This window comes from Oncorhynchus masou, chromosome 32, assembly GCF_036934945.1.
Source record: "Oncorhynchus masou masou isolate Uvic2021 chromosome 32, UVic_Omas_1.1, whole genome shotgun sequence".
In the NCBI taxonomy this organism is placed as follows: Eukaryota; Metazoa; Chordata; class Actinopteri; order Salmoniformes; family Salmonidae; genus Oncorhynchus; species Oncorhynchus masou.
Genome location: NC_088243.1, coordinates 60,581,619 through 60,609,542, shown reverse-complemented (window position 1 = coordinate 60,609,542; position 27,924 = coordinate 60,581,619). Strand labels below are relative to the sequence as shown.

General features: G+C 44.5%; 3 protein-coding genes across 3 annotated transcripts in view; all 3 read right to left on the bottom strand.

Annotated features, from left to right (window-relative positions):
* The window catches only part of LOC135526377 (alpha-1,3-mannosyl-glycoprotein 4-beta-N-acetylglucosaminyltransferase B-like), a 33,867-nt gene extending 32,261 nt beyond the window's left edge, over positions 1–1,606 (bottom strand). Inside the window, exon 1 of the mRNA XM_064954708.1 lies at positions 1,267–1,606. Coding sequence (XP_064810780.1) covers positions 1,267–1,351 — 85 coding nt within the window. The 5' untranslated portion in view covers positions 1,352–1,606. The remainder of the gene's footprint in view (positions 1–1,266) is intronic.
* Positions 1,607–3,085: 1,479 nt separating this feature from the next.
* LOC135527059 (saxitoxin and tetrodotoxin-binding protein 2) lies at positions 3,086–4,766 on the bottom strand. Its single transcript, XM_064955712.1, has 6 exons — positions 4,572–4,766; positions 4,177–4,319; positions 3,988–4,052; positions 3,780–3,890; positions 3,540–3,644; positions 3,086–3,206 (listed from the first exon to the last, which is right to left on the bottom strand). Exons 1-6 carry the CDS (start codon positions 4,686–4,688, stop codon positions 3,136–3,138), a joined length of 612 nt encoding a protein of 203 aa, XP_064811784.1. The 5' UTR covers positions 4,689–4,766; the 3' UTR covers positions 3,086–3,135.
* A 402-nt stretch (positions 4,767–5,168) lies between these two features.
* On the bottom strand, positions 5,169–12,763 carry LOC135527058 (matrix metalloproteinase-17-like). Its single transcript, XM_064955711.1, has 11 exons — positions 12,673–12,763; positions 12,019–12,151; positions 11,484–11,637; positions 11,276–11,384; positions 10,948–11,125; positions 10,485–10,661; positions 10,306–10,402; positions 10,085–10,158; positions 8,344–8,493; positions 6,413–6,673; positions 5,169–5,932 (listed from the first exon to the last, which is right to left on the bottom strand). Exons 2-11 carry the CDS (start codon positions 12,056–12,058, stop codon positions 5,556–5,558), a joined length of 1,617 nt encoding a protein of 538 aa, XP_064811783.1. The 5' UTR covers positions 12,059–12,151; positions 12,673–12,763; the 3' UTR covers positions 5,169–5,555.
* Between the last annotated feature and the right edge of the window lie 15,161 nt (positions 12,764–27,924).

Below are 27,924 nucleotides of genomic sequence, written 5' to 3'. Positions count from 1 at the left end.
TGAACACTATTCACTTTAATAATGTTTACATATCTTGCATTACTCTTCTTATATGTATATACTGTATTCTATACTATCTACTGAAATTGCTCATCCATGTATTTATATATTCTTAATTCCATTCCTTTACTTAGATTTGTGTGTATTAGATATTTGTTGTGAAATTGTTAGATATTACTTGTTTTGAATTGCTGCACTGTTGAACTAGAAACACAAGCATTTAGCTACACCTGCAATAACATCTGCTAAACACGTGTATGGGATCAATAAAATTTGATTTGAATTGATGATGCCCAATTTTTCCTGGCATAGAAAATGTGCTCACTTGTCAAGACACTGTTGTTAAGAGGAGCTAGCCGACAACACAGCTAACACAATCACTTCAAACTGAAGCTGCAGAGAGTGCAAACTAGCTGCACTTCATTTCATTTGACCTTTTTTCAATTGACAAGTCTTTGTATATCCATAAAAATGATGCCAGACGATTTATGATTTTGATTGGCTAAGAAATGCTGCCTGCCTGTCTGTCTCATCCTGGAGATCGAATTTGAATATTAAAACAATGTTGCAAATGTCGGAGAGACTGACAGCAAGGTTTCTACAAATCTCTGCTGTTGAACGCTAAATGTTAGTCTAAAAGAAATGTGAGATAATGTCTAGATGCTCTTTATAGTGGAGATAAAGTTGATAAATTGCCTGGCTGGGCTGATGAGACAGCGGATTGCGCAGTCAGATGGAGTAAATAGGCATTTTCATTTCATGGATTTAGCCTGTGGTAACTTGTGGAATAGACACCGGCTGGAATGCAGTTTTAACCAATCAGCATTCAGGATTAGACCCACCCATTGTATAATGAAGCAATAAGACATGAGGGGGTGTGGTATATGGCCAATATACCATGCCTAAGGACTGTTCTTAGGCACAATGCATCGCGGAGTGCCTGGACACAGCCCTTTGCCGTGGTATATTGGCCATATACCACAAACCCCCGGGTGCTTTATTGCTATTATAAACGGTTTACCAACGTAATTGAAGCAGTAAAAATAAATGTTTTGCCATACCACGGCTGTCAGCCAATCAGCATTCAGGGCTCGAACCACCCAGTTTATAATGTTCAATTTATCACGTATTTAGCTTCCAGTATTACCATTTGAAAACAATAGAAAACTGAATTCAGTTATGTACAATGTTTAACCTTTTGAAAAAAGTTTGTAGCCTAATACATCATAATGTAAACAGAATAGTGTGATATGTGCGACACCTTACCATTTCCATTATGAGCGGTAAACCAGGTTAGAGAGAGAAAAGCACAAGCCAGAATACATCCAAGTTTTATATGGGTGAGCCTCATCTCATCTCTCAAACTGTCAATAGAAAACTTCCGTCTGACTTCGGTTTATGCTGAAAACAGTGCTGCCGTTCAAATGAATCCACAGGTGATAGTCTACTCAGTTTCTTCTCACGTTTACTCCATGACTGCGCCAAGGACATTCTATGATGAAAAGCCTGAAAGTCACTTCCTTATCTCTTCATAAAATAGATTGACATACATGACAACCCCTGGTTAGCCTACAACATTTCCTTGAAAAGGTGATGCGACAATTGATGTGCGCCTGTCTCAGCGCGGTCTCATCCCCACCTACTTGCCAATTGTGGAACTGCGTGATTTCAAAATCAAATTTTATTGGTCACATACACAGCAGTTGTTATTGCGAGTGTAGCGAAATGCTTGGGCATCGAGTTACGACCGTGCAGAAATATCTAACAAGTAATCTAACAATTCCACAACAACTACCTAATACAAACAAATCTAGGTAAAGGGATGGAATAAGAATATATACATGTAAATATATGGACGAGCAAGCATAGGTAAGATGCAATAGATGGTATGAAATAGAGTATATAAATATGGGATGAGTAATGCAAGATATGTCAACATGATTAAAGTGCATTATTAAAGTGACTAGTGATCAATTTAGTAAAGTGGTCAATGATTTCAAGTATGTTTGTAGGCAGCAGCCTCTCTGTGTTAGTGATGGCTGTTTTACAGTCTGATGGCCTTGAGATAGAAGCTATTTTTCAGTCTCTCGATTTGAATTTGAGTTCAACTTAGTGTCACACACTGATCGTTTCATCTTTCTTTATGCTTGTCTCCCCCTCTAGGTGTCGCCCATCTTCCCCATTATCCCCTGTGCATTTCTATCTGCATTCCCTGTTTGTCTCTTGCCAGTTCTTCTTGTCTTACCAGTGTGCTTTCCAGTCTTCCTATTTTCTCAAGATTCTGTTTCCTAGTTGCCCCGGTTCTGATCATTCTGCCTGCCCTGATCCCGAGCCGGCCTCCCGTTCTGTACCTGCCTGACTCTGCCCCGGATTACGGACCTCTGCCTACCATTGACCAGTCTTTTGCCTGCCCCCCGTTTGAGTCAATAAACATCTGTGATTCTAGCCGTCTGCATCTGGGTCTTATCCTGAGTTCTGATACTTAGCAGAAGTATTTGAGTTAAGAATGTCTTGGAGATGCACATGGGTGTTTGTCTTATTCATGTATTGAATAGTATACAGTCCTACAATAGGCCTAGTTATAACAAACATGTAGGCCCAAAGAGTCCAAGCTGCATGGACAAAAGCAATGTCCAATATAACCAATTGCTTTACCACTGAGACCAGCTTTTGGTGAATCTTTAATATCACCAGTAGCGCTGATTGAAATTGGCACATTGGTTTTTAAGGACACACCTTGAATACTTCCACCCCTACCACCTCAGCACAAGTGAGCTGATATAAGACAGGTAAATGACCAACCCTGGCATTCATTGGGCATTGGGGGACGTCTGTATAACTGGATCACGGACTTCCTGTTCGATCGAGTCATATGGGAGAGTATGGGGTCAGAATTGTCAACGTGGTTTGAAGTTGACAATAGTACTCCTCAGGAAAGTGTGATGAGTCCGGTGTTGTTCACCCTGGTCCCTGATGATATATTACATATTTAAAGAGGTAGAACAGGGAGTGTGTGTCTGCCTGTTTGCGTGCGTGCTTTACTGTGTTTGTGGATGAGGATGCGTTTCAAAACAAGCAGTCAGTATAAGAGTACACAATTTTATTAATGCAGCCATTCCATCCTCAGTAGCCATATCACTGTGAACCATCCTTCACATCTTGTGACTCAACAGTGTGTGAGCTCTCCTTTTTCTCAGCGCAAAACTCTGCAGAGAGAAGAGAGGAGACGTTAATGAGAACTTGGACAAGGTTTAAATGAACACAGGACTCATGCAACAGGGATCTATTCTAAACTGAGGATTGACAGCGTAAATGAATAATAACCTTTTTTTAAGCTTTAAAATTGCAGGCAAAATGTGGCTTCTATCAATGTAATTGTCTGCATAATTCCCAATATCCTATATATATTCTTTGGTAAATATATATATTATTTTAAATATACAGTATATATTTTTTATATATTTTTCTTCAACCCTACCACCATAATACTAAATGTTGCCTGGTGTTCTTTTGATGAATAGGTTAGGGTTAATAATGACCTGTAACTCCATCATAGGAATACTGTGCAGGCTGAGGATACTGGAGGCATTCTGCCTGCTTCTGGAACTGTTTCAACTCGGCCTCCGGCAGTGTCCTGCTCTTCCCTGGAAATAGAAGAAAAAAGAAACTGGATAATTCTATGACTTGATTGACCAAGGTTTCCACATTTCTGTTGGGTAAATGTTGGTTCTGGCCATTGGAAGGATCTCAAAAGCGCGCACACACACACACACACCTACCAAAGATATAGAGAGATCGGAGATGCACTTCGTCCATGGTGCTATTGAGGTCCATGACGAGACAGTCAGGGCAAGATAGTAGGAAGTGTCCAGTGGCAGTCATATTATTCTCTATGTAAGAAAATAAAACACAGTAACTCACAGTACTTTAACAGCCTATTTTCTATCAGATCATGGATGGCCTGCCAGTCAATAATGTTTGACTTACGTGAGATTTGCATAATGTTTTTGGAAAAGGTCATGTTGGCAGAGGAGTCAAGACATTTTCCATCACTGTCAGATGAAATGAGATAATTCTTAGAGCTGTAGAATGTCTATTCACATAGCATAGCTACTGTGTCAAATGACATATGACGAGTGGTTAGAGATAAGGCTGCAGAGAGTTACTATCACGTACATCAAGTTTCCCTGGTTCAAAAGGACCGTCTCGGTGTGTGAAGTGGGAAGGATTTCAATCCATGAGCTGTTGGTCTTTCTCAGTACTGCGTTGAACATCTCATGGTTCGAGAAACCCTCGATGAAGATCCACTTCCCAAATATCTGTGGGAAAATGTATCGGTCTGTCATTTAATTTCACACATTTCCGTTTTATAGCACTATTTGTCTGTGAAGCATAGTGCCTGAGGGCAGAGGCTGTATACTGCCTATAAGTTGGAGTCAAATGCCTTTTGTACTCCATTAGATTCAATACAACACAGTTCACAAATTGGAAATCATCACTATTTCTAACACACCCCAACACCACAGTGGGCCTCTATTGAGGTCCACTCTATAGATAGGCGATGTACTCACAGTATGTTTGTCTTCCGGTGCGAGCAGTTTCACCAGATGTCCACAATCCTCTGGCGCCGGTGCTGCTGTTCCCACTGACAACAGAGCAAGGAGAGGGGCCAAGTAGAGGACACACATTGTGTAGATCAAGGTAAACTGAGCCTTCAGAGAAGTAAGTCTTAGCAAGAGTAAAGTATCGGTTGTCAATGAGCTGAAACACCTTCAATATATACAGAGGTAAGATGTGGAGTGTTTTAAGATAATGTTTCTCCCCAAGTTACGTAATACTGAAGTTACCCAAATTGGCATGTGGTTGAACGCTAGGGTGCAGGGAAATTCCAAAACTACCCCAGTGACAGCAAGATTAAACAATTGGACCTCTACAACTATTAATTATTTATAGTTTGTTTGGTTTGGTCAAGGACCTATAGGGCAGCACCCCAAGAGGCACGTTTTGACGGTGACTATGAACCTAATGGTGACGTTTATTGCTGTTAGTATCAAAATATAATTTAGTCGTCTGCGGTTATGGTTTAACAATGAAAACTGAAGGCAATAGAGTTGTTTTTATTTTATTTGGTCAGATAAAATGTTCTGAAATCATCAAGTGTAGGTTGTACAACAAGGTGCTATGGGATACATTTCACAGACAGACAAAGAGGTACACCAGCAGCAGATAACTGTTCATAATTCATCTGAAATGTCCAGGACAAACATTCCTCCTTTGGGGTGTAGGGACTTCTTGGTTGTGTCCCAAATTCCTAGCTTCTCCTAGCCCAACCCCTATACCACAGCCCTAAGGGTAGGCATGTGGAATGGATTGTAAGGGTGCATGTTAAACTTTGTCATAGTGGAAGGTGAGAAAGGACCTAGCACCATTGACAACAGCAGCCACAACCTGGAGGGAATGGGGGGGGGGGGGGGCATTGTTGAGTATTGGGACGTAGCCATGGGATAGAAGGGGGTGAGAGGACGCCGTCGAGAGTATTGGGACGTAGCCTAACATCACACAGTTATCAGGGAGAGGAGAGTCAACAGCAGGGCACATATGAACAAAGTCATGCTCACGCTGCTAACTTTTGCTCCATTCAGGCAAGTGCAGGGCCAGTGCTGTAGTCCCTCTCTGTCTGTGTCTCTGTCTAGGCCATGACCGCTCTGGCCCCCCCTCTCTTCTCTCCCCCTCTCCTCCTTCCCCCTCTCACGGAGCTCCTGTCGTCCAGTAGGGGGAGAAAGAGAGCGAGAGAAGTCGTCTAGGACAGGTGCGGAAGGGTGAGGGCAGTCCAACCAATCGGTGGCCAGGGATCGAGGGTATCCTACCTCTGGGACAGAAGCTGGGTAGGGGAACTTCCAATATGAATCTCCTTTGAAGAGGTAGATGGAGCCTGACGAAGGGATCAGACTTGGTATTTCAATTACTTTCAATACATTTAAAAACAAGTATTCTGATAACCTTTATTATAAAAAATGAAAATACTCAAATACACTGACTCAAATGCATTTAAACCAGGTATTTCAAGATAGTATTTGAAAAAAGTATTTTGAAATACTTTCAAATACATTTTGGTATACTATTTGTTTTTTGTTTTTACAAATAACCATTCAAATATTAAATTAAAAGTACTTGTTTGGGCTGTGCATTTGAAGATATTAAAATATACAGAAAAAAATACTAAAATACACATGTATTTGAACCCATGTCTGGAAGTGATATATAGCATGGGGCTTAATGTTTGTTGACAAACATTCACACTTGTACAGTATTGTACATTGTGAGGTGTCTCACATAATCTTTCACAGTCAGTCTCATAGAATCTCACAAACTCTCGTTCATCTCGCTCTCTCACACTCACTCTCGCTCTCACCGTCTCTCTCTGTCGTAATCCCGTTCACTCCTCCTCTGATGAGCTCGGTCCAGGTCTCGCTCTCTTCTTCCTCTCCTCCTGCTTCCCCTTTTCCAATGTCCCCCCACATTGGTCCTTCCTCTGGGTCCCACATCAGGCCCTGCTCCTCCTCTCCTTCCTCTCCTCTCTTTCCTTCTGTCTCTCTCCCTTTCCTCAGTGCTGAGAGGGGGCGGGGGTAGCCCGCCTGGAGAGAGAGGTCATTGAACAGCCAAAACTGGGATTCTAAAACACAAAACAGAAAGAGGCAATAAAGAGTCTTCTCAAGGTTCAGGTTTGGTTTACAATTCATAAGGATATATGAATATGGGTGGAGAGAGAAACTAGAATCATGTTCATTTTTCTAAATTGCTAAGACACTTTTAATGACAACACATCCGCCACGCTGATCCTCAACACAGGGGCCCCTCAGGGGTGCCGTGCTTAGTCCCCTCCTGTACTCCCTGTTCACTCATGACTGCACAGCCAGGCATGACTCCAACACAATCATTAAGTTTGCCGATGACACAACAGTGGTAGGCCTGATCACCGGCAACAACAAGACAGCCTATAGGGAGGAGGTCAGAGACCTGACCATCCAGGACCTCTATATAAGGCTGTGTCAGAAGAAGGCCCTAAAAAATGTCAAAGACTCCAGCCACCCTAGTCATAGACTGTTCTCTCTGCTACCGCACGGCAAGCGGTGCCAGAGTGCCAAGTCTAGATCCAAGAGGCTTCTAAACAGCTTCTACCCCCAAGCTATTAGACTCCTGAACATCTACCTTCATCTACTCCCCCACCTTCTTTTACACTGCTGCTACTCTCTGTTGTTATCACTCTATGCATAGTCACTTTAATAACTCTACCTACATGTACATATTACCTCAACTAACCGGTGCCCCCACACATTGACCCTGTACCGGTACCCCCGTGTCTGGTCTCGCTAGAATTACTTTACTGCTGCTCTCTTTTGTTACTTTTATTTCTTATTCTTACTCATATTTTGAGAACTTGTGTTGGAGGGCCAGTAGAAGTTACCGTTTCCTCTGGACTAAAAAAATATCCCAATCCCCCAGGGCATTGATTGGGGACATTGCCCTGTGTAGGGTGCTATCTTTCGGATGGGACGTTAAACGGGTGTCCTGACTCTCTGTGGTCACTAAAGATCCCATGGCATTTATCATAAGAGTAGGGGTGTTAACCCTGGTGTCCAAGCTAAATTCCCAATCTGGCCCTCATAAAATCATGGTCACCTAATCATCCCCAGTTTACAATTGGCTCATTCATCAACCCCTCCTCTCCCATGTAACTATTCCCCAAGTCATTGCTGTAAATGAGAATGTGTTCTCAGTCACTTTCCATGTAAAGTAAGGGGAAAAAAACAAACATGTTAGGATGTGTTGTAGTCAGTATTTATTGGGCCATTGTGTAACGATTGATTGAAATAATCAAATTCGTTTATAAAGCCCTTCTTACGTCAGCTGATGTCACAAAGTGCTGTACAGAAACCCAGCCTAAAACCCCGAACAGCAAGCAATGCAGGTGTAGACTTTTCAATTAATAACTTTTCATGACATAACAGGCTGTATGTTTTGATGGAGGTAGTTGATCTTGTGTAATGTATTTAATGATTTGAGTGTCATTTTGACAAATGTGCTCAAGCAACCGAGAAACGTTAACAGTTTAGTCAGTTGAGTAGCACAAATTCTCCTCTGTTGATAATGTGTCACTGATGCATGTGGAGTAGAATAATCAGACGAATCTAAGGTCAGTTTATAATTTCCCTTCTAAATGGTTAAGGTTAGGAGTCAGGAATGGAATACTAATCCTAGATCTGTGGCTTAGGGCAAATTCTACCCAGAGCTATCTGTGTGGAGGTCTAGTGTGTGGGGTGGCTGGGGTCAGAGGTTACCTACCAGTGATGAAGATGATGGCGTGGTCCAAGTGTCTCTCCAACACAGCCTGCAGAGGGGGCAGATTAGGGGGCAGACCCCCCCACAGCCTCCTCACCGAGGCCCCCCGGCCCGACACCAGCCCCCCAGTACTGACCCGCCACATACTCAGCCCTGCCAGAGAGGGAGGTTGGTAAGGAGGTGACAGATGAGAAAGGGGAAATAATGTAGATAATGTAGAGGGTGAAGGAGGTCGGGAGCGAGGTGAGGAACAGAGAGGAGGAAGGCACGGTAGGAAAGGTACAACGAGAGAAATTAGGATGAAGAAAGGGGTGAAGAAAAGTTGAAAAGAGGTGAGACAGAGAGGAGTTCAGTACACAGCCCTGTAATCGTGAATACAGTGCCTTGCAAAACAGCTCGAGCTCAGTGAGGTTGGATGGAGAGCATTTGTGAACAGCAGTTTTCAGTTATTTACACAGATTCTCAATTGGATTCAGGTCTGGACTTTGACTTGGCCATTCTAACACCTGGATATGTTTATTTTTGAACCATTCCATTGTAGATTTTGCTTTATGTTTTGGATCATTGTCTTGTTGGAAGACAAATCTCCGTCCCAGTCTCAGGTCTTTTGCAGACTCCATCAGGTTTTCTTCCAGAATGGTCCTGTATTTGGCTCCATCCATCTTCCCATCAATTTTAACCATCTTCCCTGTCCCTGCTGAAGAAAAGCAGGCCCAAACCATGATGCTGCCACCACCATGTTTGACAGTGGGGATGGTGTTCAGGGTGATGAGCTGTGTTGCTTTTACGCCAAACATAACATTTTGCATTGTTGCCAAAAAGTTCAATTTTGGTTTCATCTGACCAGAGCACCTTCTTCCACATGTTTGGTGTGTCTCCCAGGTGGCTTGAGGAAAACTTTAAACGACACTTTTTATGGATATCTTTAAGAAATGGCTTTCTTCTTGCCACTCTTCCATAAAGGCCAGATTAGTGCAATATACGACTGATTGTTGTCTTATGGACAGAGTCTCCCACCTCAGCTGTAGATCTCTGCAGTTCATCCAGAGTGATCATGGGCCTCTTGGCTGCATCTCTGATCAGTCTTCTCCTTGTCTGATACTCCTTCCATTTCAATATTATCGCTTGCACAGTGCTCCTTGGGATGTTTAAAGCTTGGGAAATCTTTTTGTATCCAAATCCGGCTTCAAACTTCTTCACAACAGTATCTCGGACCTGCCTAGTGTGTTCCTTGTTCTTCATGATGCTCTCTGCGCTTTTAACGGACCTCTGAGGAGACTATCACAGTGCAGGTGCATTTATACGGAGACTTGATTACACACAGGTGGATTGTATTTATCATCATTAGTCATTTAGGTCAACATTGGATCATTCAGAGATCCTCACTGAACTTCTGGAGAGAGTTTGCTGCACTGAAAGTAAAGGGGCTGAATAATTTTGCACACCCAATTTTTCAGTTTTTGATTTGTTAAAAAAGTTTGAAATATCCAATAAATGTCGTTCCACTTCATGATTGTGTCCCACTTGTTGTTGATTCTTCACAAAAAAATAGGAGTTTTATATCTTTCTGTTTGAAGCCTGAAATGTGGCAAAAGGTTGCAAAGTTCAAGGGGGCCGAATACTTTCGCCAGGCACTGTATATATCCACCGGGGGGCGATGATGCCAGTAGAATAATGAGGGAACCTGGGGACAATAGTCACAGCAGAACCCAACCAATAGGCAGCCTACCTACACCACACTCACCTTTAAAGAAGAACGTCTCTCCCCTAATGTTGGCCACTGCATCAAAGCTAGTGTTACAGCGGTCTACAGAATGTCTGAAAGAGAAGGAGAGAGCATCAAAGAGGGCAGGAGTGAAATGGAGGGAAGGAGGGAAGGCCAAGAGACTATTATTTGTTGAGTGGCTAACCCTTATCCTCTTTTGTTTCCCTGTCTGTGTCCTTGTGTCTAAAGTTTGTCAGTACCTGTGTCTGTGTCGGTGTCCGTGCCTGTCGCGATGCCGCAGCTGAGGTTCAGGCGCCAACCGGGGAACGTCTGTGACCATGAGACGATTTCTATTACCTGCAAACACAACACTGTCGTTTCAGAACCAATCACACACACATATACACACACAGACAGATAAACACACACAGAGACTGACCGTAGAGCCTGGTGATGTGCTCCAGGTCGTGGGGGCCCAGGCGGTAGTGTAGAGGATCTCCTACGGGGCTCTGGTAGTAGGGTCTCATCACAGAGCGCCTGGCAGACGAATGGGACAAACCCAGGGCATGGCCAAACTCATGCACCAGGACCGTGAACAGGTCAGTACCCTCAGAGGCTGGGGTGAGGCGGGAGAGGGGGGTTGGTTCAGGTTAGGGCGATTGTTAGTAGTGTGTTGACTGCGTCCATAACATTCTCCAAATTGAAAACTTACATCCAAACCCATTTCTATTGTGAACCTCAGGGGAGACTCAAACTTAAATTCCATCTACCTTACCAGAGGGCTATCAGTGCAATACGAATACCTACCCTTAACTTTCAGATCTACTGTTGATTTGGAATCAGGCCCTTGAATCTCCCAGTACCTCTCTCTGCTGTCTCTGGGTCTTTTTGTTGTCACTCACCTGGCTGGCGAAACGCCCACTCCTCCTCAGCATCCAGGTGCACGCCGCCCGCTCTAGCAGGGTCAGAGGGGAAAAAGGCGTGGCCAACAGCTCCCCCTGCCCCATCGAAGGGGTATCTGTCACCATGGAAACCGTGGAGGAAGTCCACATGCATGTCTGCCCCTTCTGAGCCTCCCACCTGGTAACAGGATAAACAGGAAGTGAGGTCAGAGAGAGAGAGAGAGGGAGAGAGAGAGAGAGAGAGAGAGAGAGAGAGAGAGAGAGAGAGAGAGAAGAAAGAGGGGGTAATCTTTGTATTCAACTAACCCATCCAGGGAAAGAGACTGACCTCGTGGAACTCCAGTGGGGTTGGGTCCGCCCACACCTTCAGGGCATAAAACACCAGGGAGCGAATCGTCTCACGGGAGAGGGAGGAGGAGGTGGGGTATGAACGCAACCTAGGAAGAATTAGAGATGTATTGAGAGTGAAAGTGACAATGGGTTGATTAGTGAGATACAGAGATGAATGAGGAATAGTGAGCAGTAGTCTAATGAACCTCCAGTTGATGTTTCTTCGTGTCCATGTGGTCACAGCCCTCTTTCTCCTCAGGCTCTGCCCCTCCTGGAGCTGATTGGCCAGTGGTTTTGGCTCCTCCCCTTCATCTGGCAGTGAACATCGTGGGGCTCGCATCAGAGCCAGTGTCTCCTCATCTGAGAGAGGACAGAGAGAGAGGAGGTCAACAATAGGTCAGCAACACAGGAGTGAAGGAGAGAGAGAGAGAGAGAGAGAGAGAGAGAGAGAGAGAGAGAGAGAGAGAGAGAGAGAGAAAAGCCAGATCGGGAGAGAAAAAGAGACAGAGACGGAGGAGGTCAACAATAGGTCAGCAACACAGGAGTGAAGGAAGTGAGGTCAGAGAGAGAGAGAGAGGGGGAGAGAGAGAGAGAGAGAGAGAGAGAGAGAGAGAGAGAGAGAGAGAGAAAGCCAGATCGGGAGAGAAAAAGAGACAGAGACGGAGGAGTGAGAGAGACAGCAACACAGAGAGGATGGATATAATCAACCTAATTTTCCCAACCCTATTTCTATTTTCTCACCTGCAACTCCTGTATCCTCGAGGCCTGCAAACCTCTGCATGGATCTAACAGCATGAGTGACAGCTGTCCAGGCCTGTAGCTGTCCAGTAGAGGGGTCTGAGGGCGGGAGGTAGCCATACCTGGTCAGCCAATCCTGGGACAGGAAACAGAGGCATTGCATTGAGAGGCATTATCGTAGGTCAGTCCTATAACGTCACTTGTGCTGCTTAGAGACATATGTTGAGAAGCAGAAGTCGACGTTTTGAGAGGGAAAGAGATCACTAAGCTAAGTGAAGATTAGATAAGTGAAAATCAGAGTTTGACTGCTCTTCAAAGTGTGTCTATGTACAGTATCTAGACTAATCCTGTGAAGGTACAGCTCCATGTCCATGTGAGCCCAGTTTCACAATGAAACATACAGGCTCAACACTCTGGCCTTGCAGGCAAAGTGAAAACAATGTATGATACAAAATCAGATAAGGGCAAATGATTTATCACTTTGGTAGTGAACTTGTATTCACATTTTGTTCTATTCTCTATTTCACTCTTTTTTTTTTTACTATTTTCACTTCAAAGGCCATCATAAATGATAGCAACTTGCTGAAATAAATAATCCATGCTGGATGAATAATAAAATAGCCCTAGGGTATTGTACGCCTCTGCATTTTTCCTCACCACCAGTCCAGTGCTTTGGTCGTCAGTGGGGGTAACAGGAGCAGAGGAGGTGGATGCTGTTGTGTCCGTTGGGGCAACTGCCGAGCCCTGGATCCCGGCCATGGACACGGCTTGCGTGCACGCGCACAGCAAGAGAAAACTCCAAGCTGCTGCCTTCATCCCGCTGGCGCTTGCATATTCCAATGAAACTCGCAAAACAAAATTGGAGGGGACATTTATCGCTTTAGGTCAGTTCATCCAGGCGAGGGGTCCGGGTCTCCGAAGTGTCACCCGTCCTTCATGGTCGGGTTGACGTGAGGAGTGTAGATAAGCTGTGACAGGACCAGTGCTTCTCGAGACGTTTTGGCACTACTGGTAAAACGCTCTGGAGATGGGAGAGCACCGATTTACATGTTAGTTTTCTGCTGTTGTTGCCAAAGAAAACTTTCATGCTATCTCTGATCATGCTGTCATTACATTACACACTTTATGTTAAAGGCTTTCAATGGCCTTAAAACGCTTGACCTTTGCACTATATGTCGCAAATCCTTTAAACATGCAGAGGTAGATGCATGATCATAATAGCACTGTATCGCAACGAAGCTGTATAGCCTAGTTTTTTACTCAGCATAAAAGTGAGTAAATCTCCGTTATCATTGAGAAAATTGAAATATGTAGCCTAAATAATGCAAAGATACAATATTATTAAATATTAAATAATGGTGAATGAAAACGTCAATGAAGATAGTCAGTAGATGTAGGCTATATACAGTTGAAGTCTGAAGTTGACATACACCTTAGCCAAATACATTTAAACTCAGTTTTTCACAATTCCTGACATTTCAGGAAAAAAATCCCTGTCTTTGGTCAGTCAGGATCACCACTTTACTTTAAGAATGTGAAATGTCAGAATAATAGTAGAGAGAATGATTTATTTCAGCTTTTATTTATTTCATCACATTCCCAGTGGGTCAGAAGTTTACATACACTCAATTAGTATTTGGTAGCATTGCCTTTAAATTGTTTAACTTGGGTCAAACGTTTCAGGTAGCCTTCCACAAGCTTCCCACAATAAGTTGGGTGAATGTTGGCCCATTCTTCCTGACAGAGCTGGTGTAACTAAGTCAGGTTTGTAGGCCTCCTTGCTCGCACATGCTTTTTCAGTTCCGCCCACAAATTTTCGATGGGACTGAGGTCAGGGCTTTGTGATGGCCACTCCAATACCTTGACTTTGTTGTCCTTAAGCCATTTTGCCACAACTCTGGAAGTATGCTTGGGGTCATTGTCCATTTGCAACCAAGCTTTAACTTCCTGACGGATGTCTTGAGATGTTGCTTCAATATATCCACATCATTTTCTTTCCTCATGATGCCATCCATTTTGTGAAGTGCACCAGTCCCTCCTGCAGCAAAGCACCCCCACAACATGATGCTGCCACCCCAGTGCTTCACTGTTGGGATGGTGTTCTTCGGCTTGCAAGCCTTCCCCTTTTTCCTCAAAACATAACGATGGTCATTATGGCCGAACAGGTCTATTGCTGTTTCATCAGATCAGAGTACATTTCTCCAAAAAGTATGATCTTTGTCCCCATGTGCAGTTGCAAACTGTGGTCTGGCTTTTTTATGGTGGTTTTGGAGCAGCGGCTTCTTCCCTGCTGAGGTTATGTCGATATAGGACTCGTTTTACTGTGGATATAGATAATTTGTACCTGTTTCCTCCAGCATCTTCACAAGGTCCTTTGCTGTTGTTCTGGGATTGATTTGCACTTTTCACACCAAAGTACGTTTATCTCTAGGAGACAGAATGCGTCCCCATCCTGAGCAGTATGACGGCTGTGTGGTCCCATGGTGTTTACGCTTGCGTACTATTGTTTGTACAGAGGAACATGGTACCTTCAGGAGTTTGGAAATTGCTCCCAAGGATGAATCAGACTTGTGGAGTTCTACAAAATTTTTTCTGAGATCTTGGCTGATTTCTTTTGATTTCCCCATGATGTCAAGCAAAGAGGCACTGAGTTTGAAGGTAGGCCTTGAAGTACATCCACAGGTACACCTCCAATTGACTCAAATTATATCAATTTGCCTATCAGAAGCCTATCTAACACCATGACATAATTTTCTGGAATTGTCCAAGCTGTTTAAAAGGCACAGTCAACTTAGTGTATGTAAACTTCTGACCCACTGGAATTGTGATACAGTGAATTATAAGTGAAATAATCTGTCTGTAAACAATTGTTGGAAAAATGACTTGTGTCATGCACAAAGTAGATGTCCTAACCGACTTGCCAAAACTATAGTTTGTTAACAAGACATTTGTGGAGTGGTTGAAAAACGAGTTTTAATGACTCCAACCTAAGTGTATGTAAACTTCCGACTTCAACTGTGCATGTTCAAAAGGCAGATGAATCAATAAATATCTAATCAGGAGATGGAAGATCATTTAACATAAAATAAGTAAGGGAGGGTTGTGTTAGTGTGCACAAGAAGACACTCGACTTAAAAGCAGAGGGAAAGTGGATGGGATGGGTGTAAGGGGGCTGAGAAGAATGTGGTGCTTTAATTAAATTAGCCGGTGTCATTTAGTTAAAGGATGGGGGCAAAGAGGGCGGTATGGATGGAGGGATATAGCGATGGTGGAGGACAGTTGTAAAGTAATGAGATAAAGTGGCATGGGGGTTCAGTCCTTTTCTCAAGGGACAGATAGGAGAAAGGGAGGAAATAAAAGCTGTGGTGTCTCGGCCTTTGTTTCAAGGTTGAAAGGAGATAATAAAGGGATGAGAGAGAGAGAGACAGAGGGAAGGTAGGATATACAGAAAGAAAGAAAGAGAATAAGGGAGGGGTACAGTAAGGAGGGTGGCATGTGATGGTTGAGTCATGAAAGTGCAGTGAGGGTCAATGGGTGTTAATGAATAGATTCTTTAATTATGTTGGGTTCTAAACACGCACTGGACCCAGCATCTGGTTCAGTGCATGTGCATCACGGACAATTGGTTCTAACACCCTCTGTCAGACAGTATGGCAAAGAAACACATGAGCTAAAAAAAATATTCTGTACATGATAATATACATACTGCTAGTCTACTAATGAAGAGAGGGTGAGAAACATATAATACCAGTTAATGCTAAATACACCGATACTGGAAACATAACAAACTAGTGCATACACAGAAACACAGTGTGTACACACATACGATAGTTAATGATTGACAGAGCAGCATTAGGCAAAACAATATAACATGCAGTTTATCCTATGCTTACCAGCTCTTCTTCCCGGACTTTTATGTCCTTCTTTCGCTGATCTCTTGCACTCTCTCTTCTCTCACTCGCACTCAATCTGAACAGATGTGTCCCTCTCTCCCTCTCTCATCCCTCATGCTAACCCCCCCCCCCTCAAATTTCTGAGCTCTCACAATAGTTTCCTCCATACAGCCCCCACCACCCCTACATCAAAATCTGTGTGCGTGTGTTTGTACGTGTGGTGTGTATCAATGGAGATAAAGCCGCTTTCCATCCCGTAAGAAGATTGACAGTTTCCCTTGCTCTCTCTATCACTCACTCACACCATATGGCTGCCAGTGCTTTCCAACTGTTCAGTTCCTAATCAATGGTGAGAAGTTCTTATGTAGCATAGAGCAAATTCAATATGAAAACCACATTCTGAATGAATCCATGTTTTTAAAGTAAAACAATTAAGCTCAGAAACATGTTTGGCACTGCGTATACAAATGTATTGTATATGTAACTAAAGCCTCTCCCTGTTGGATTAGTGAGAACGAGACAGCGTAGATAGTGTGTGAGTGTGTGTGTGTGTGTGTCCACATGTTTGACTGTGTGTAGTGGGGGGGGGGGGTTAGTAACATTTTGATGAAATCCTCTTAACGTCAGGATTTAAAAAATTAAAGACAAAAATTTGAACAGATCTCGCTCTCTATTTCACTCGTTGGCTCTCTGTCTCTCTATTTCTCTCTCACTCACTCCCTCTCTCTTGCCCTCTACAGGGGTATTATTGAAGCCAACTGACCTCCTTCTGGAAATAATACTGATTAAGACAGACAATTCCATAGACAATCACCAAACAGTAAGAGAGAAATAATATATACCAGACGCTTTTATCCAAAGCGATTTACAGTCATACATGTGTAGCAGTGTGATGTTGTTCCCCTAGATTATGCACCAAGTTGCACACAAGGACCAATTAAAATAGGCCAGGTCAAGAAGGGATGCTAATAGTTTGATAATAATAATAATAATTCAGTGTATTTTTTAAATTTAATTACAGCTGCATAGCTAATGTTTTCTTTGGTGTACAAACACTTTTTCATATCAATATTGTACCTACATGTGATTGTAAATGTTTTGTAAATTTTGGTTTGACCCATCGCGGGTTATCTGTATTTCCGTAACTCCTTATTGTTCTCTTTTGCCTGACCTTCAGCTAGCAAGGTGCCTGAGAGCTAGGACTGCGCCAAAGGTTAACATAATGTGTGTCGTCTCTTTGTGTGCAGGGCAAATAAAAATAATTCAACTAGCAGACCTTCCGTTGTGGCAGCGTGCTAATTAAAAGTACACAACACAGAACGAACCACGCTACAAACTGGTGCCGCGACCTGCCGACTGGTCAGCTCAAGCCGACCACCGGAGCTGTGCATTGCTATAAGTGAATTGATACTGTAAATAGTGAAGGTGAATGTAGCATATTCACTAGATAAGGGAATTTGTGTTTATTTGCTTGTTTTGAAGGAATTTGTTTATTGCATTTTGGGGGGGTATTTGTCTGCAGTAAATTACATTGTATTTTAGTGCTCTATTGAGCCATGGAAGACTCAAGTCCATAACATGAGTTATGCTGGGGATTTTAGTGTGGGTAGAGGGAGGGGTGTTCTTGCATTTATACCATTTGTACAGTCATCTCCTGTGAGTAGAGTGTTTGCTAGTCCTGAGTTTACAAGCACTGGGAGGGGTAGGCTGTTTACTCCACCTAACCAGGGTATGCCTCATCTGTCTCTTGATGTACCATCATCCCCAGTCCTCAGTAAAAATGTGACACCTCCGAGTCAGTTTAGTGACCTTATTAAGCAGATTGGTTCAGAGATAGGAGAATCTATCAGAGAGAGTTTACTGCAGCCTGGGACTTCGAGTCTGTCTCCTGCCCATTCCCCTCACCAACCCCAGCAGTTCCCCTGTCTGAGCAATGTGGGTCAACTTTTATTGATGCATCCAAGCTGAATCTGGTTGTGAAGTCAGATGTTAGTGCTCCACCTTTCTTTAGGGGTGATGGCTCAGGTAAGTACTCTGTCCTGGAGTGGGAGGAGCTGATGGGAGTCTACCTAGAGAAGAGGGGTTGCACTGGGTCTGAGAATGTTGGGGAGGTGATGTCTAGGCTCGTGGGGAGGGCACGGAATGTGACCAAAGTCTGATGTTAGATGTTAAGGCAGTGTTCAGTGTTCTCAAGCAACACTTTGGGGATACTGTCTGCTCAGGTATGCCATTAGCTGATTTCTACTCAATCAAACCATATGCTAATGAGGGCCCACTAGATTTCTGGATTAGGCTTAACAAAGCTGCAGAGGCAGCTGAACAGTACCTTGTAAGTGAGGGTAGGACCTTTCCCAATCAGTGCTCAGAGTTGGCAGCCACGCAACTGTCCTGATAAAGAGTTGGCCCAAGTGTTCAAAGTGTTTTCCACCACCGTGCTGGTACAGGATAAAGTTGAGCTGAAGGGGATGTTAGATAGTGGATCCATGGCTACTACTCTGCGCGCAGATATTGTACCTCGGTTGAGGGAGGCGGGAGTGATAGAGGGGAACTTTCTAGCTCCTTCAGACATCATCCTGGTGGGTTGTGGTGGGACACAAACTAGCCCAGTGGGCATGTGTGACTTAAAAATACAGCTTTATGGCTTCAGTGATGTAGTCCCAGTGCTTATTGTAGATGGGCAGGTTGATGAACTCATTGTGGGCACTAACGTGTTGAAGTCTCTGATTAGACAGTTCAAATCAAATGGCAGCTACTGGCGGGTGGTGGATACGCCAGGTCCCTCTGGCCAGTGTGATGACAGCCACTTCCTGCGTCTCCTATCAAATCTGGAGAGATGGAGAGGAGACTCCATCCAAGATAAAGTGGGCACCATTAAGTTGAAGAGAGCAGTAAAGCTCCAACTCATGAGTGAGCATCTGGTGTGGGGCCGCCTACCCCCAAAAACAAAACTCTCTGTGGGCAGTACTGTTGTTGAGCCCAGCCCGTCTCGTTGTGTGAATCAACACATACTAGTAGGGAGAGTAGTTACACCTCTGTGGGGGGATGGATGGTTCCCTGTGAAGATTGTGAATCCAACAACTTCGCCAGTTACTCTGAGACGAAATGCTAAAGTGGCAGATGTGTACCCTTGCATTGCATTGGAGGATTTTGATGATGTCAAGCAGCAAGCAGCTTACCAGAATGTGGCAAAAGTACAATGTGACTGCTCACATGGCAGTCTTACAGCTAAGAGTTCAGTTGGTGGCAGTGTAGTTAATGGCAACAGTACACTGAGCAATCTTGGACTTCAAGGCCTGTCTGTTGAGGAGTGTCCAGTTTCACAGTTCTGGAAAGACAAACTCTTCGGTTTGATTAAGACGTATGACACAGTGTTCTCTAGACATAGCCTGGATTGTGGAGAGGCAAAAGAGTTCTGCCATCGCATACGGCTGACTGATGACCGCCCATTTCGATTACCCTATCGTAGGCTTTCCCCAGCTCATTACCAAAAACCGACTGACAAGAATTCCATATGATGTCCTGCTGGAGGAAGCCAGAGGTCTTCGAGTGGATGATGTCCAAGACATGTTCTGTGTCCTGTGAGCAGCCAGAGGCTGGCTGTAGAACGTCTATGGCTCCTGGGAGTGAGTTGAGTAGAGCTGGTGATGACGTCAGCGGGTTGGTTTCCTGTGAAGAGGTGTCTGCTGTCCTCCATGCCCATCGCTGATGGGATGATGGTGTCACAGTGAGGGCAGTTTCACATGTGCAGCACCTTGAGAAGTTCATGTCCATGGGTCAGAGCCCTTTACCTGTCCTTACACACAAGGTGTTGTATGATAACCAGTCACTGGATCCTATCATCAGCAGAGTTATGCTCTTTGTAGAGCGAGTCTTTGAAGCTAAAGAAACAGTTTATACTCTAAGACAGTGGAGAAAACTCACCACGCGGTTAGGGATTCTGTATCGTGCATTTATGGGTTCGCTGATTGTATCCATTCTGACAGGGTTACTAACTTTGAGAGTTCACTTATTGCAGAATTGCTTCAGTTATCTGATGTTGAAAAGTCCCACACCACACCTTATCATCCCATGCGTAACGGTCAAGCAGAACGTCTGAATCGCACACTGGGTGGGATGATTAGAGCTCTGCCAGCTAGGTCCAAGGCTAAATGGCCTCAGATGTTGAACACATTGACATTCTCCTATAACTGCACTGTTCACGAGACTACTGGGTTTCCACCCTTCTTCTTGATGTTTGGACGCACCCCTAGGTTGCCGGTAGATGTTATGTTTGAAAGTGTGCTGTTGGATGGGGACACAGTAGATGTGGATAAGTATGTCCAGTCTCTGGGTGAGGATCTGAGAGAGGCCATGACATTGGCCCAGCAGCATGCCAGTAAGCAACAAAAGAGACAAGCCGAGGTCTACAACAGACGGTCTAAGGGTCACTCGGTGCTGAAGGGAGACAGAGTTCTACTTGTTAATAAGGGGGAGAGGGGCAAGAAGAAACTGGCTGATCGCTGGGAGAGTGTGGTGTACATAGTGGTTAAGAATAACAGCTCACTGAACACATATCATATCCAACACCCTACCACTGGACATATCAAAGCTGTGCATAGGAACCTGATTATGCCAGTCAACTTTCTGCCTTTGCCTTCGTGGGAGGAACCTGAGGGTCACGGATCTCTATTGAGTGGTCTGCAGAGTCCAGCCAAATGGATGGGAGTGACGCCAGGACTGTCCACTGGGTTGCAGGCCTTCCTGAGTCTTCTGGCAGGATACTCCAAGAGGATGGTGAAGTCCCAGCTGATGGAAGTGAGGTGGAACAACCGTATGAAGTCCCCTTAAGTGAGGTGTGCTCAGCAGAAGTGGACCAGAGAGATATCCCCGAAGCCTACAAGAGTTCTGATTGCGAAACTCCATTCAGTGTGGATGATGCTGCTTCGTCAGTGGGGTCTGTGACAATCTACCAGGATTCTGATCAGTCGTCTGACACTACTAGTGTTGAGTCAGTAACTGAAAGTTACCAGATATGCCGATCTGTAGTACTCCCCATCCTGATGACAGACCTCTGAGCAGGGTTAGTGCTGTCGGTGACATTCCTGCTAGGTTTTTGGGTGAGGGTGTTCGGACTAGACTAGGTAGATTTATTAAGCCAGTGAATAGGCTAATCCAAACTATGTCTACACAGGAAATGAAACAGTTCCTGGTTTCTCAGTGACGGTAGGATATTGCCTACCTTTTCTTTATATATATATATATATATATATATATATATGTAGTAATCTAAGTGTGTCTTAGAATGATTTGTGGATTTGTCTAATACACTTGACAATTTGTGTAACTTTGTGTAGTCCATCGGCATTACAATGTATATGGCATTTTTCGTATATGGTTGAATAAGGGGATTAGCTACCCCTTATTTTTCCTAATTCTTCGCGGGATAGTTTTCCAGCTGATCGGACATTTGTGGGTCTAGAATTAAGGGACTACACTGGGTTACTCTGTCGTCCTGTGGGTGTGAAATGTCTTTTTCTTTCCTTGCTTCGTTTCCTTCGAGGTAATGTGTTTTGTGCCTATAATCTAGTGTAAAAAAGTGGGGATGAATGAGGCAGTGTGATGTTGTTCCCCTAGATTATGCACCAAGTTGCACACATGGACCAATTCAAATAGGCCAGGTCAAGAGGTGCTGTTAATAATTTGATAATAATAATTCAGTATTTTTTAAATTTAATTACAGCTGCATAGCTAATGTTTTTCTTTGGTGTACAAACACTTTTTCATCTCAATATTGTGATTGTAAAAGTTTTGTATATTTTGGTTTGGCCCATCGCGGGTTATCTGTATTTCCGTACCCCCTTATTGTTCTCTTTTGCCTGACCTTCGGCTAGCAAGGTGCCTGAGAGCTAGGACTGCGCCAAAGGTTAACATAATGTGTGTCGTCTCTTCGTGTGCAGGGCAAATAAAAATAATTCCACTAGCAGACCTTCCGTTGTGGCAGCGTCCTAATTAAAAGTACACAACGCAGAACGAACCACGCTACACATGCATACATATGGGTGTCCCAGGAATCAAACCCACTACCATGGCATTACAAGCACCATGCTCTACCAACTGAGCTACAAAGTGGTACAGAGACAAAAGTAAGCAGATCTGAGTGACAATGCAGGAGAGGAGGGCTGGAGAACAGAGCACTTTTCCAGATGCACCAGTAGAGATGCACCGTCTCTCTTTCTCCTTCATTCTGTCTGTCTCAGGGGAAAATGTATGATTGAAAAGACATGCATAGATAGGGCTCCCTTTTTTATCTACAAGGAAACTTGATCCCCCTGATCTTTCACCATAACCTGTCAAAGCAGAGACAAATGGATAAAACGCAGCAAAATTATCACCACCACTCTGTTTAAACCCCTCATTCTGAACCTCAGCCACTCAACACAACAACACCAACGTCACCCCATTAGTCTGTGGTTTAACTCCACTGACAATATTCAAATTCCTTTAATCTATAGAGTTGGCTGCCAAACTAAAAAAATATAGTAAAATAGTTAACCCTGCTGTCTTGACAACGGGGCCGACCATAAGTGTATGTGGTGGTTGGGCGGTCAAAGGTGATGTGTGGAGGGGGAGATGGTTAATTCATGGAGGCTGTATTTTTGGACCCCTGAAACAGGCAAGGGGGTATGAGGTTGAATGTGTGAATGGGGTAGTGTGTCTGGGAATCTGTGAATGCCCAAATTGTGGGGCTGAACTTATGGTTCCTCAGGCAACTGAGAATTTTTGGGCACTCAGTATTGCATGTAGTCTTTGTTTTTCACTCAACATGTAGCATACCTCACAACTGACATCTTTCAGATGTGCTGTTTTTATACACTATTGAACATGGAGGATATCAAATCAAATTGTATTTGTCACATACACATAGTTAGAAGATGTTAATGCGAGTGTAGCGAAATGCTTGTGGTTCTAGTTCCGACCATGCAGTAATATCTAACAGTAATCTAACCTAACAATTTCACAACAACTACCTTATACACACAAGTGTAAAGGAATGAATAAGAATATGCACATAAAAATATATGAATGAGCGATGGCCTAACGGCATAGGCAAGATGGAGTAGATGGTATAGATGTCACGTTCTTTCAAAATCGAACCCAGAAGCAGACCAGGACAAGGAGAGTAGGAAGAAGGTGAGTATTTATTTACAAGTGAATATGAATGGGTAGATATATCCAGGTGGTGTAGCGGGCAGCGGTGGTGAGTTGATGAGAGTAAATAGGTGGATCCAATGGGGTAGCGGAATTCTCCGACGACCAGGCGGGAATGGGGTAAATGATGAGTAACTGAGTAACTGAAGACAGAACAAACGGAGGTAAGTTTAAGGCAAGCAATACGTAAAAAAAACAACAAAACAAATTCTATCTAACTTGAGGCTGATACTATGGCACGACATACTGTTCATGGCTAACGATCCGGCAGGGAATGGATGTCAGGTCAGAGCTTTTGAAGGGGAGAGGTGATGATCAGGACAGGTGTGCAGATTACTGATGGGATACAGGTGCGGGTGAACATCGATCTCCCAACAAGCTAATTCGCCCGGCAACCAGACAGAGTGCGTTCCAGGGCACCGGAAACACACTCCAGGACAGAAACACAGGCAAACACAGACTCAGGAAGCGGGATTCGTGACAATAGAGGACAGTATATACATTTGAGATGAGTAATGTAGGGTATGTAAACATTATATAACGTGGCATTGTTTAAAGTGGCTAGTGATACATTTATTACATCAATTTTTCATACTGACTCATTAGAGATGAGTCAGTATGTTGGCAGCAGCCACTCAATGTTAGTGATGGCTGTTTAACAGTCTGATGGCCTTGCGATATAAGTTGTTTTTCAGTCTCTCGGCCCCTGCTTCGATGCACCTGAATTGACCTCGCCCTCTGGATGATAGCGGGGTGAACAGGCAGTGGCTCGGGTGGTTGTTGTCCTTGATGATCTTTTTGGCCTTCCTGTGACATCGGGTGGTGTAGGTGTCCTGGAGGGCTGGTAGTTTGCCCCCGGTGATGTGTTGTGCAGACCTCACTACCCTCTGGAGAGCCTTACGGTTGTGGGCGAAGCAGTTGCTGTACCAGGCGGTGATACAGCCCGACAGGATGCTCTCGATTGTACATCTGTAAAAGTTTGTGAGTGTTTTTGGTGACAAGCCGAATTTCTTCAGCCTCCTGAGGTTGAAGAGGCGCTGCTGCGCCTTCTTCACCACGCTGTCTGTGTGGGTGTACCATTTCAGTTTGTCAGTGATGTGTATGCCGAGGAACTACACTCCGAGGGCCCTCACCTCCCTGTAGGCCGTCTTGTCGTTGTTGGTAATCAAGCTTACCACTGTAGTGTTGTCTGCAAACTTTATGATTGAGTTGGAGGCGTGCATGGCAACGCAGTCATGGGTGAACAGTGAGTGCAGGAGAGGGCTGAGAACGCAACATGTGGGGCACCAGTGTTAAGGATCAGTGGGGTGGAGATGTTGTTACCTACCCTCACCACCTGGGGGCGGCCTGTCAGGAAGTCCAGGACCCAGTTGCACAGGGCGGGGTCGAGACCCAGGGTCTCGAGCTTAATGACGAGTTTGGAGGGTACTATGGTGTTAAATTCTGAGCTGTAGTCGATGAACAGCATTCTTACATAGGTATTCCTCTTTTTCCAGATGGGTTAGGGCAGTGTGATTGTGATTGCATCATCTGTGGGCCTATTGGGGCGGTAAGCAAATTGGAGTGGGTCTAGGGTGTCAGGTAGGGTGAAAGTGATATGGTCCTTGATTAGTCTCTCAAAGCACTTCATGATGACGGAAGTGAGTGCTACGGGGCGGTAGTCATTTAGCGCAGTTACCTTAGCTTTCTTGGGAACAGGAACAATGGTGGCCCTCTTGAAGCATGTGGAAACAACAGACTGGGATAGGGATTGATTGAGTACATCCGTAAACATACCAGCCAGCTGGTCTGCGCATGCTCAGAGGACACGGCTGGGGATGCCTTCTAGGCCAGCAGCCTTGCGAGGGTTAACACGTTTAAATGTTTTACTCATGTTGGCTACAGTGAAGGAAAGCCCACAGGTTTTGGTAGCGGGCCGTATCAGTGGCATTGTATTGTCCTCAATGCGAGCAAAGAAGTTGTTTAGTTTGTCTGGGAGCAAGACATTGTGGTCCGCGACAGGGCTGGTTTTCCTTTGGTAGTCCGTGATTGATTGTAGACCCTGCCACATACCTCAGATTTTCTGAAAGGAGGGCGGGGGGGTGCTTTGTATGCGTCGCGGAAGTTAGAATAACAATGTTCCAGGGTTTTGCCAGCCCGGGTCGCGCATTCGATATGCTGATAAAATTTAGGGAGCCTTGTTTTCAGAATAGCCTTGTTAAAATCCCCTGCTACAGTAAATGCGGGATCAGGATATCTGGTTACCAGTTTACATAGAGTCAAATTAAGTTCTTTCAGGGCCGGCGATGTGTCTGCTTGGGGGGGGATATACACGACTGTGGTTATGATCGGAGAGAATTCTCTTGGTAGATAATGCGGTCGGCATTTGATTGCAAGGAATTCTAGGTCAGGTGAACAAAAGGACTTGAGTTCCCGTATGTTGTTATGATATATGAGTTCAGATCAAATTGTATTTGTCGCATGTGCCGAATACAACAGGTGCAGACCTTACAGTGAAATGCTTATTTACAAACCCTTAATCAACAATGCTTTAAGAAGTTGAGCATTTTTTTTAAGTTAAGTAAAAAATAGATGAGTAGAAAATAGAAAATAAAAGTAACAAATAATTAAACAGCAGCAGAAAAATAACAAGCAAAGCTATATACAGGCAGTACCGGTACAAAGTCAATGTGCGGGGGCACCGGTTAGTCGAGGTAATTGAGGTAATATGTACATGTAGGTAGAGTTAAAGTGACTGTATGTATAGATTATAAAAGAGAGTAGCAGCAGCATAAAAGTGGGGTCTGGGTAGCCCTTTGATTAGTTGTTTAGGAGTCTTATGGCTTGGGAGTAGAAGCTGTTATGAAGCCTTTTGGACCTCGACTTAGCGCTCCGGTACCGCTTGCCGTGCGGTAGCAGAGAGGCTAGGGTGGCTGGAGTCTTTGCCAATTTTAAGGGCCTTCCTCTGACACCGCCTGATATAGAGGTCCTGGATGGCAGAGAGCTTGACCCCAGTGATGTACTGGGCCATACGCACTACCCTCTGTAGTGCCTTGCGGTCGTAGGATGAGCAGTTGCCATAGTATGATGTACCAGTGCAGCTGTAGAACCTTTTGAGGATCTAGGGGGAATAGGCTTTGTCGTGCCCTCTTCACAACTGTCTTAGTGTGATTGGACCATGATATTTTGTTGGTGATGTAGACACCAAGGAACTTGAAGCTCTCAACCTGTTCCACTACAGCCCCGTCGATGAGAATGGGGGTGTGCTTGGTCCTCCTTTTCCTATAGTCCACAATCATCTCCTTTGTCTTGACCACGTTGAGGGAGAGGTTATTGTCCTGGCACCACATGACCAGGTCTCTGACCTCCTCCCTATAAGCTGTCTCATCGTTGTCGGTGATCAGGCCTACCACTGTTGTGTCATCGGCAAACTTGATGATGGTGTTGGAGTCGTGCCTAGCCATGCAGTCATTAGTGAAAAAGGGGGTACAGGGGGGGACTGAGCACGCACCCCTGAGGGGCCCCCGTGTTGAGGATCAGCATGGCGGATGTGTTGTTCCTTACCCTTACCACCTGGGGGTGGCCTGTCAGGAAGTCCAGGGTCCACTTGCAGAGGGAGGTGTTTAGTCTCAGGGTCCTTAGCTTAGTGATTAGTTTGAGGGTACTATGGTGTTGAACCCTGAGCTGTAGTCAATGAATATCATTCTCACATAGGTGTTCCTTTTGTCCAGGTGGGAAAGGGCAGTGTTGAGTGCAATAGAGATGGCATCATCTGTGGATCTGTTGGGGCTGTATGCATATTGGAGTGAGTCTAGGGTTTCTGGGATAATGGTGTTGATGTGAGCCATGACCAGCCTTGGTTGGTAGTCATTTAGGCAGGTTACCTTAGTGTTCTTAGGCAAAGGGACTATGGTGGTCTGCTTGAAACATGTTGATATTACAGACTCAGTCAGGGACAGGTTGAAAATGTCAGTGAAGACACTTGACCGTTGGTCAGGGCATGCTCAGAGTACATGTCCTGGTAATCCGTCTGGCCCTGTGGTCTTGTGAATGTTGGCCTGTTTAAAGGTCTTACTCACATCGGCTACGGAGAGCGTGGTCACACAGTCGTCCGGGAAAGTTGGTCCTCTCATGTATGTTTCAGTGTTACTTGCCTCGAAGAAAGCATAAAAGTAATTTAGCTAATCTGGTAGGTTTGTGTCACTGGGCAGCTCATGGCTGTAATAGTTTGCAAGCCCTGCCGCATCCGACGAGCGTCGGAGCCGGTGTAGTACGATTCAATCTTAGTCCTGTATTGACGCTTTGCCTGTTTGATGGTTCGTCGGAGGGCATAGCGGGATTTCTTATAAGCTTCCGGGTTAGAGTCCCACTCCTTAAAAGCGATAGCTCTACTCTTTAACTCAGTGCGGATGTTGCCTGTAATCCTTGGCTTCTGGTTGGGGTATGTAAGGTACGGTCACTGCGGGGAAGACGTTATTGATGCACTTATTGATGAAGCCAGTTACTGATGTGGTGTCCTCCACAATACCATCTGAAGAATCCATGAACATATTCCAGTCTGTGCTAGCAAAACAGTCCTGTAGCTTTGCATTTGCTTAATCTGACCACTTTCTTATCAACCGAGTCACTGGTGCTTTCTGCTTTAGTTTTGGCTTGTAAGCTGGAATCAGGAGGATAGAATTATGGTCATATTTGCCAAATGGAGTGTGAGGGAGAGCTTTGTATGTGTGTCTGAGTTTTTTTTCCCCTCTGGTTGCACATTTAACATGTTGATAGAAATTTGGTGAAACTGATTTGAGTTTCCCTGCATTAAAGTCCCCGGCCACTAGGAGCGCCACCTCTGGATGAG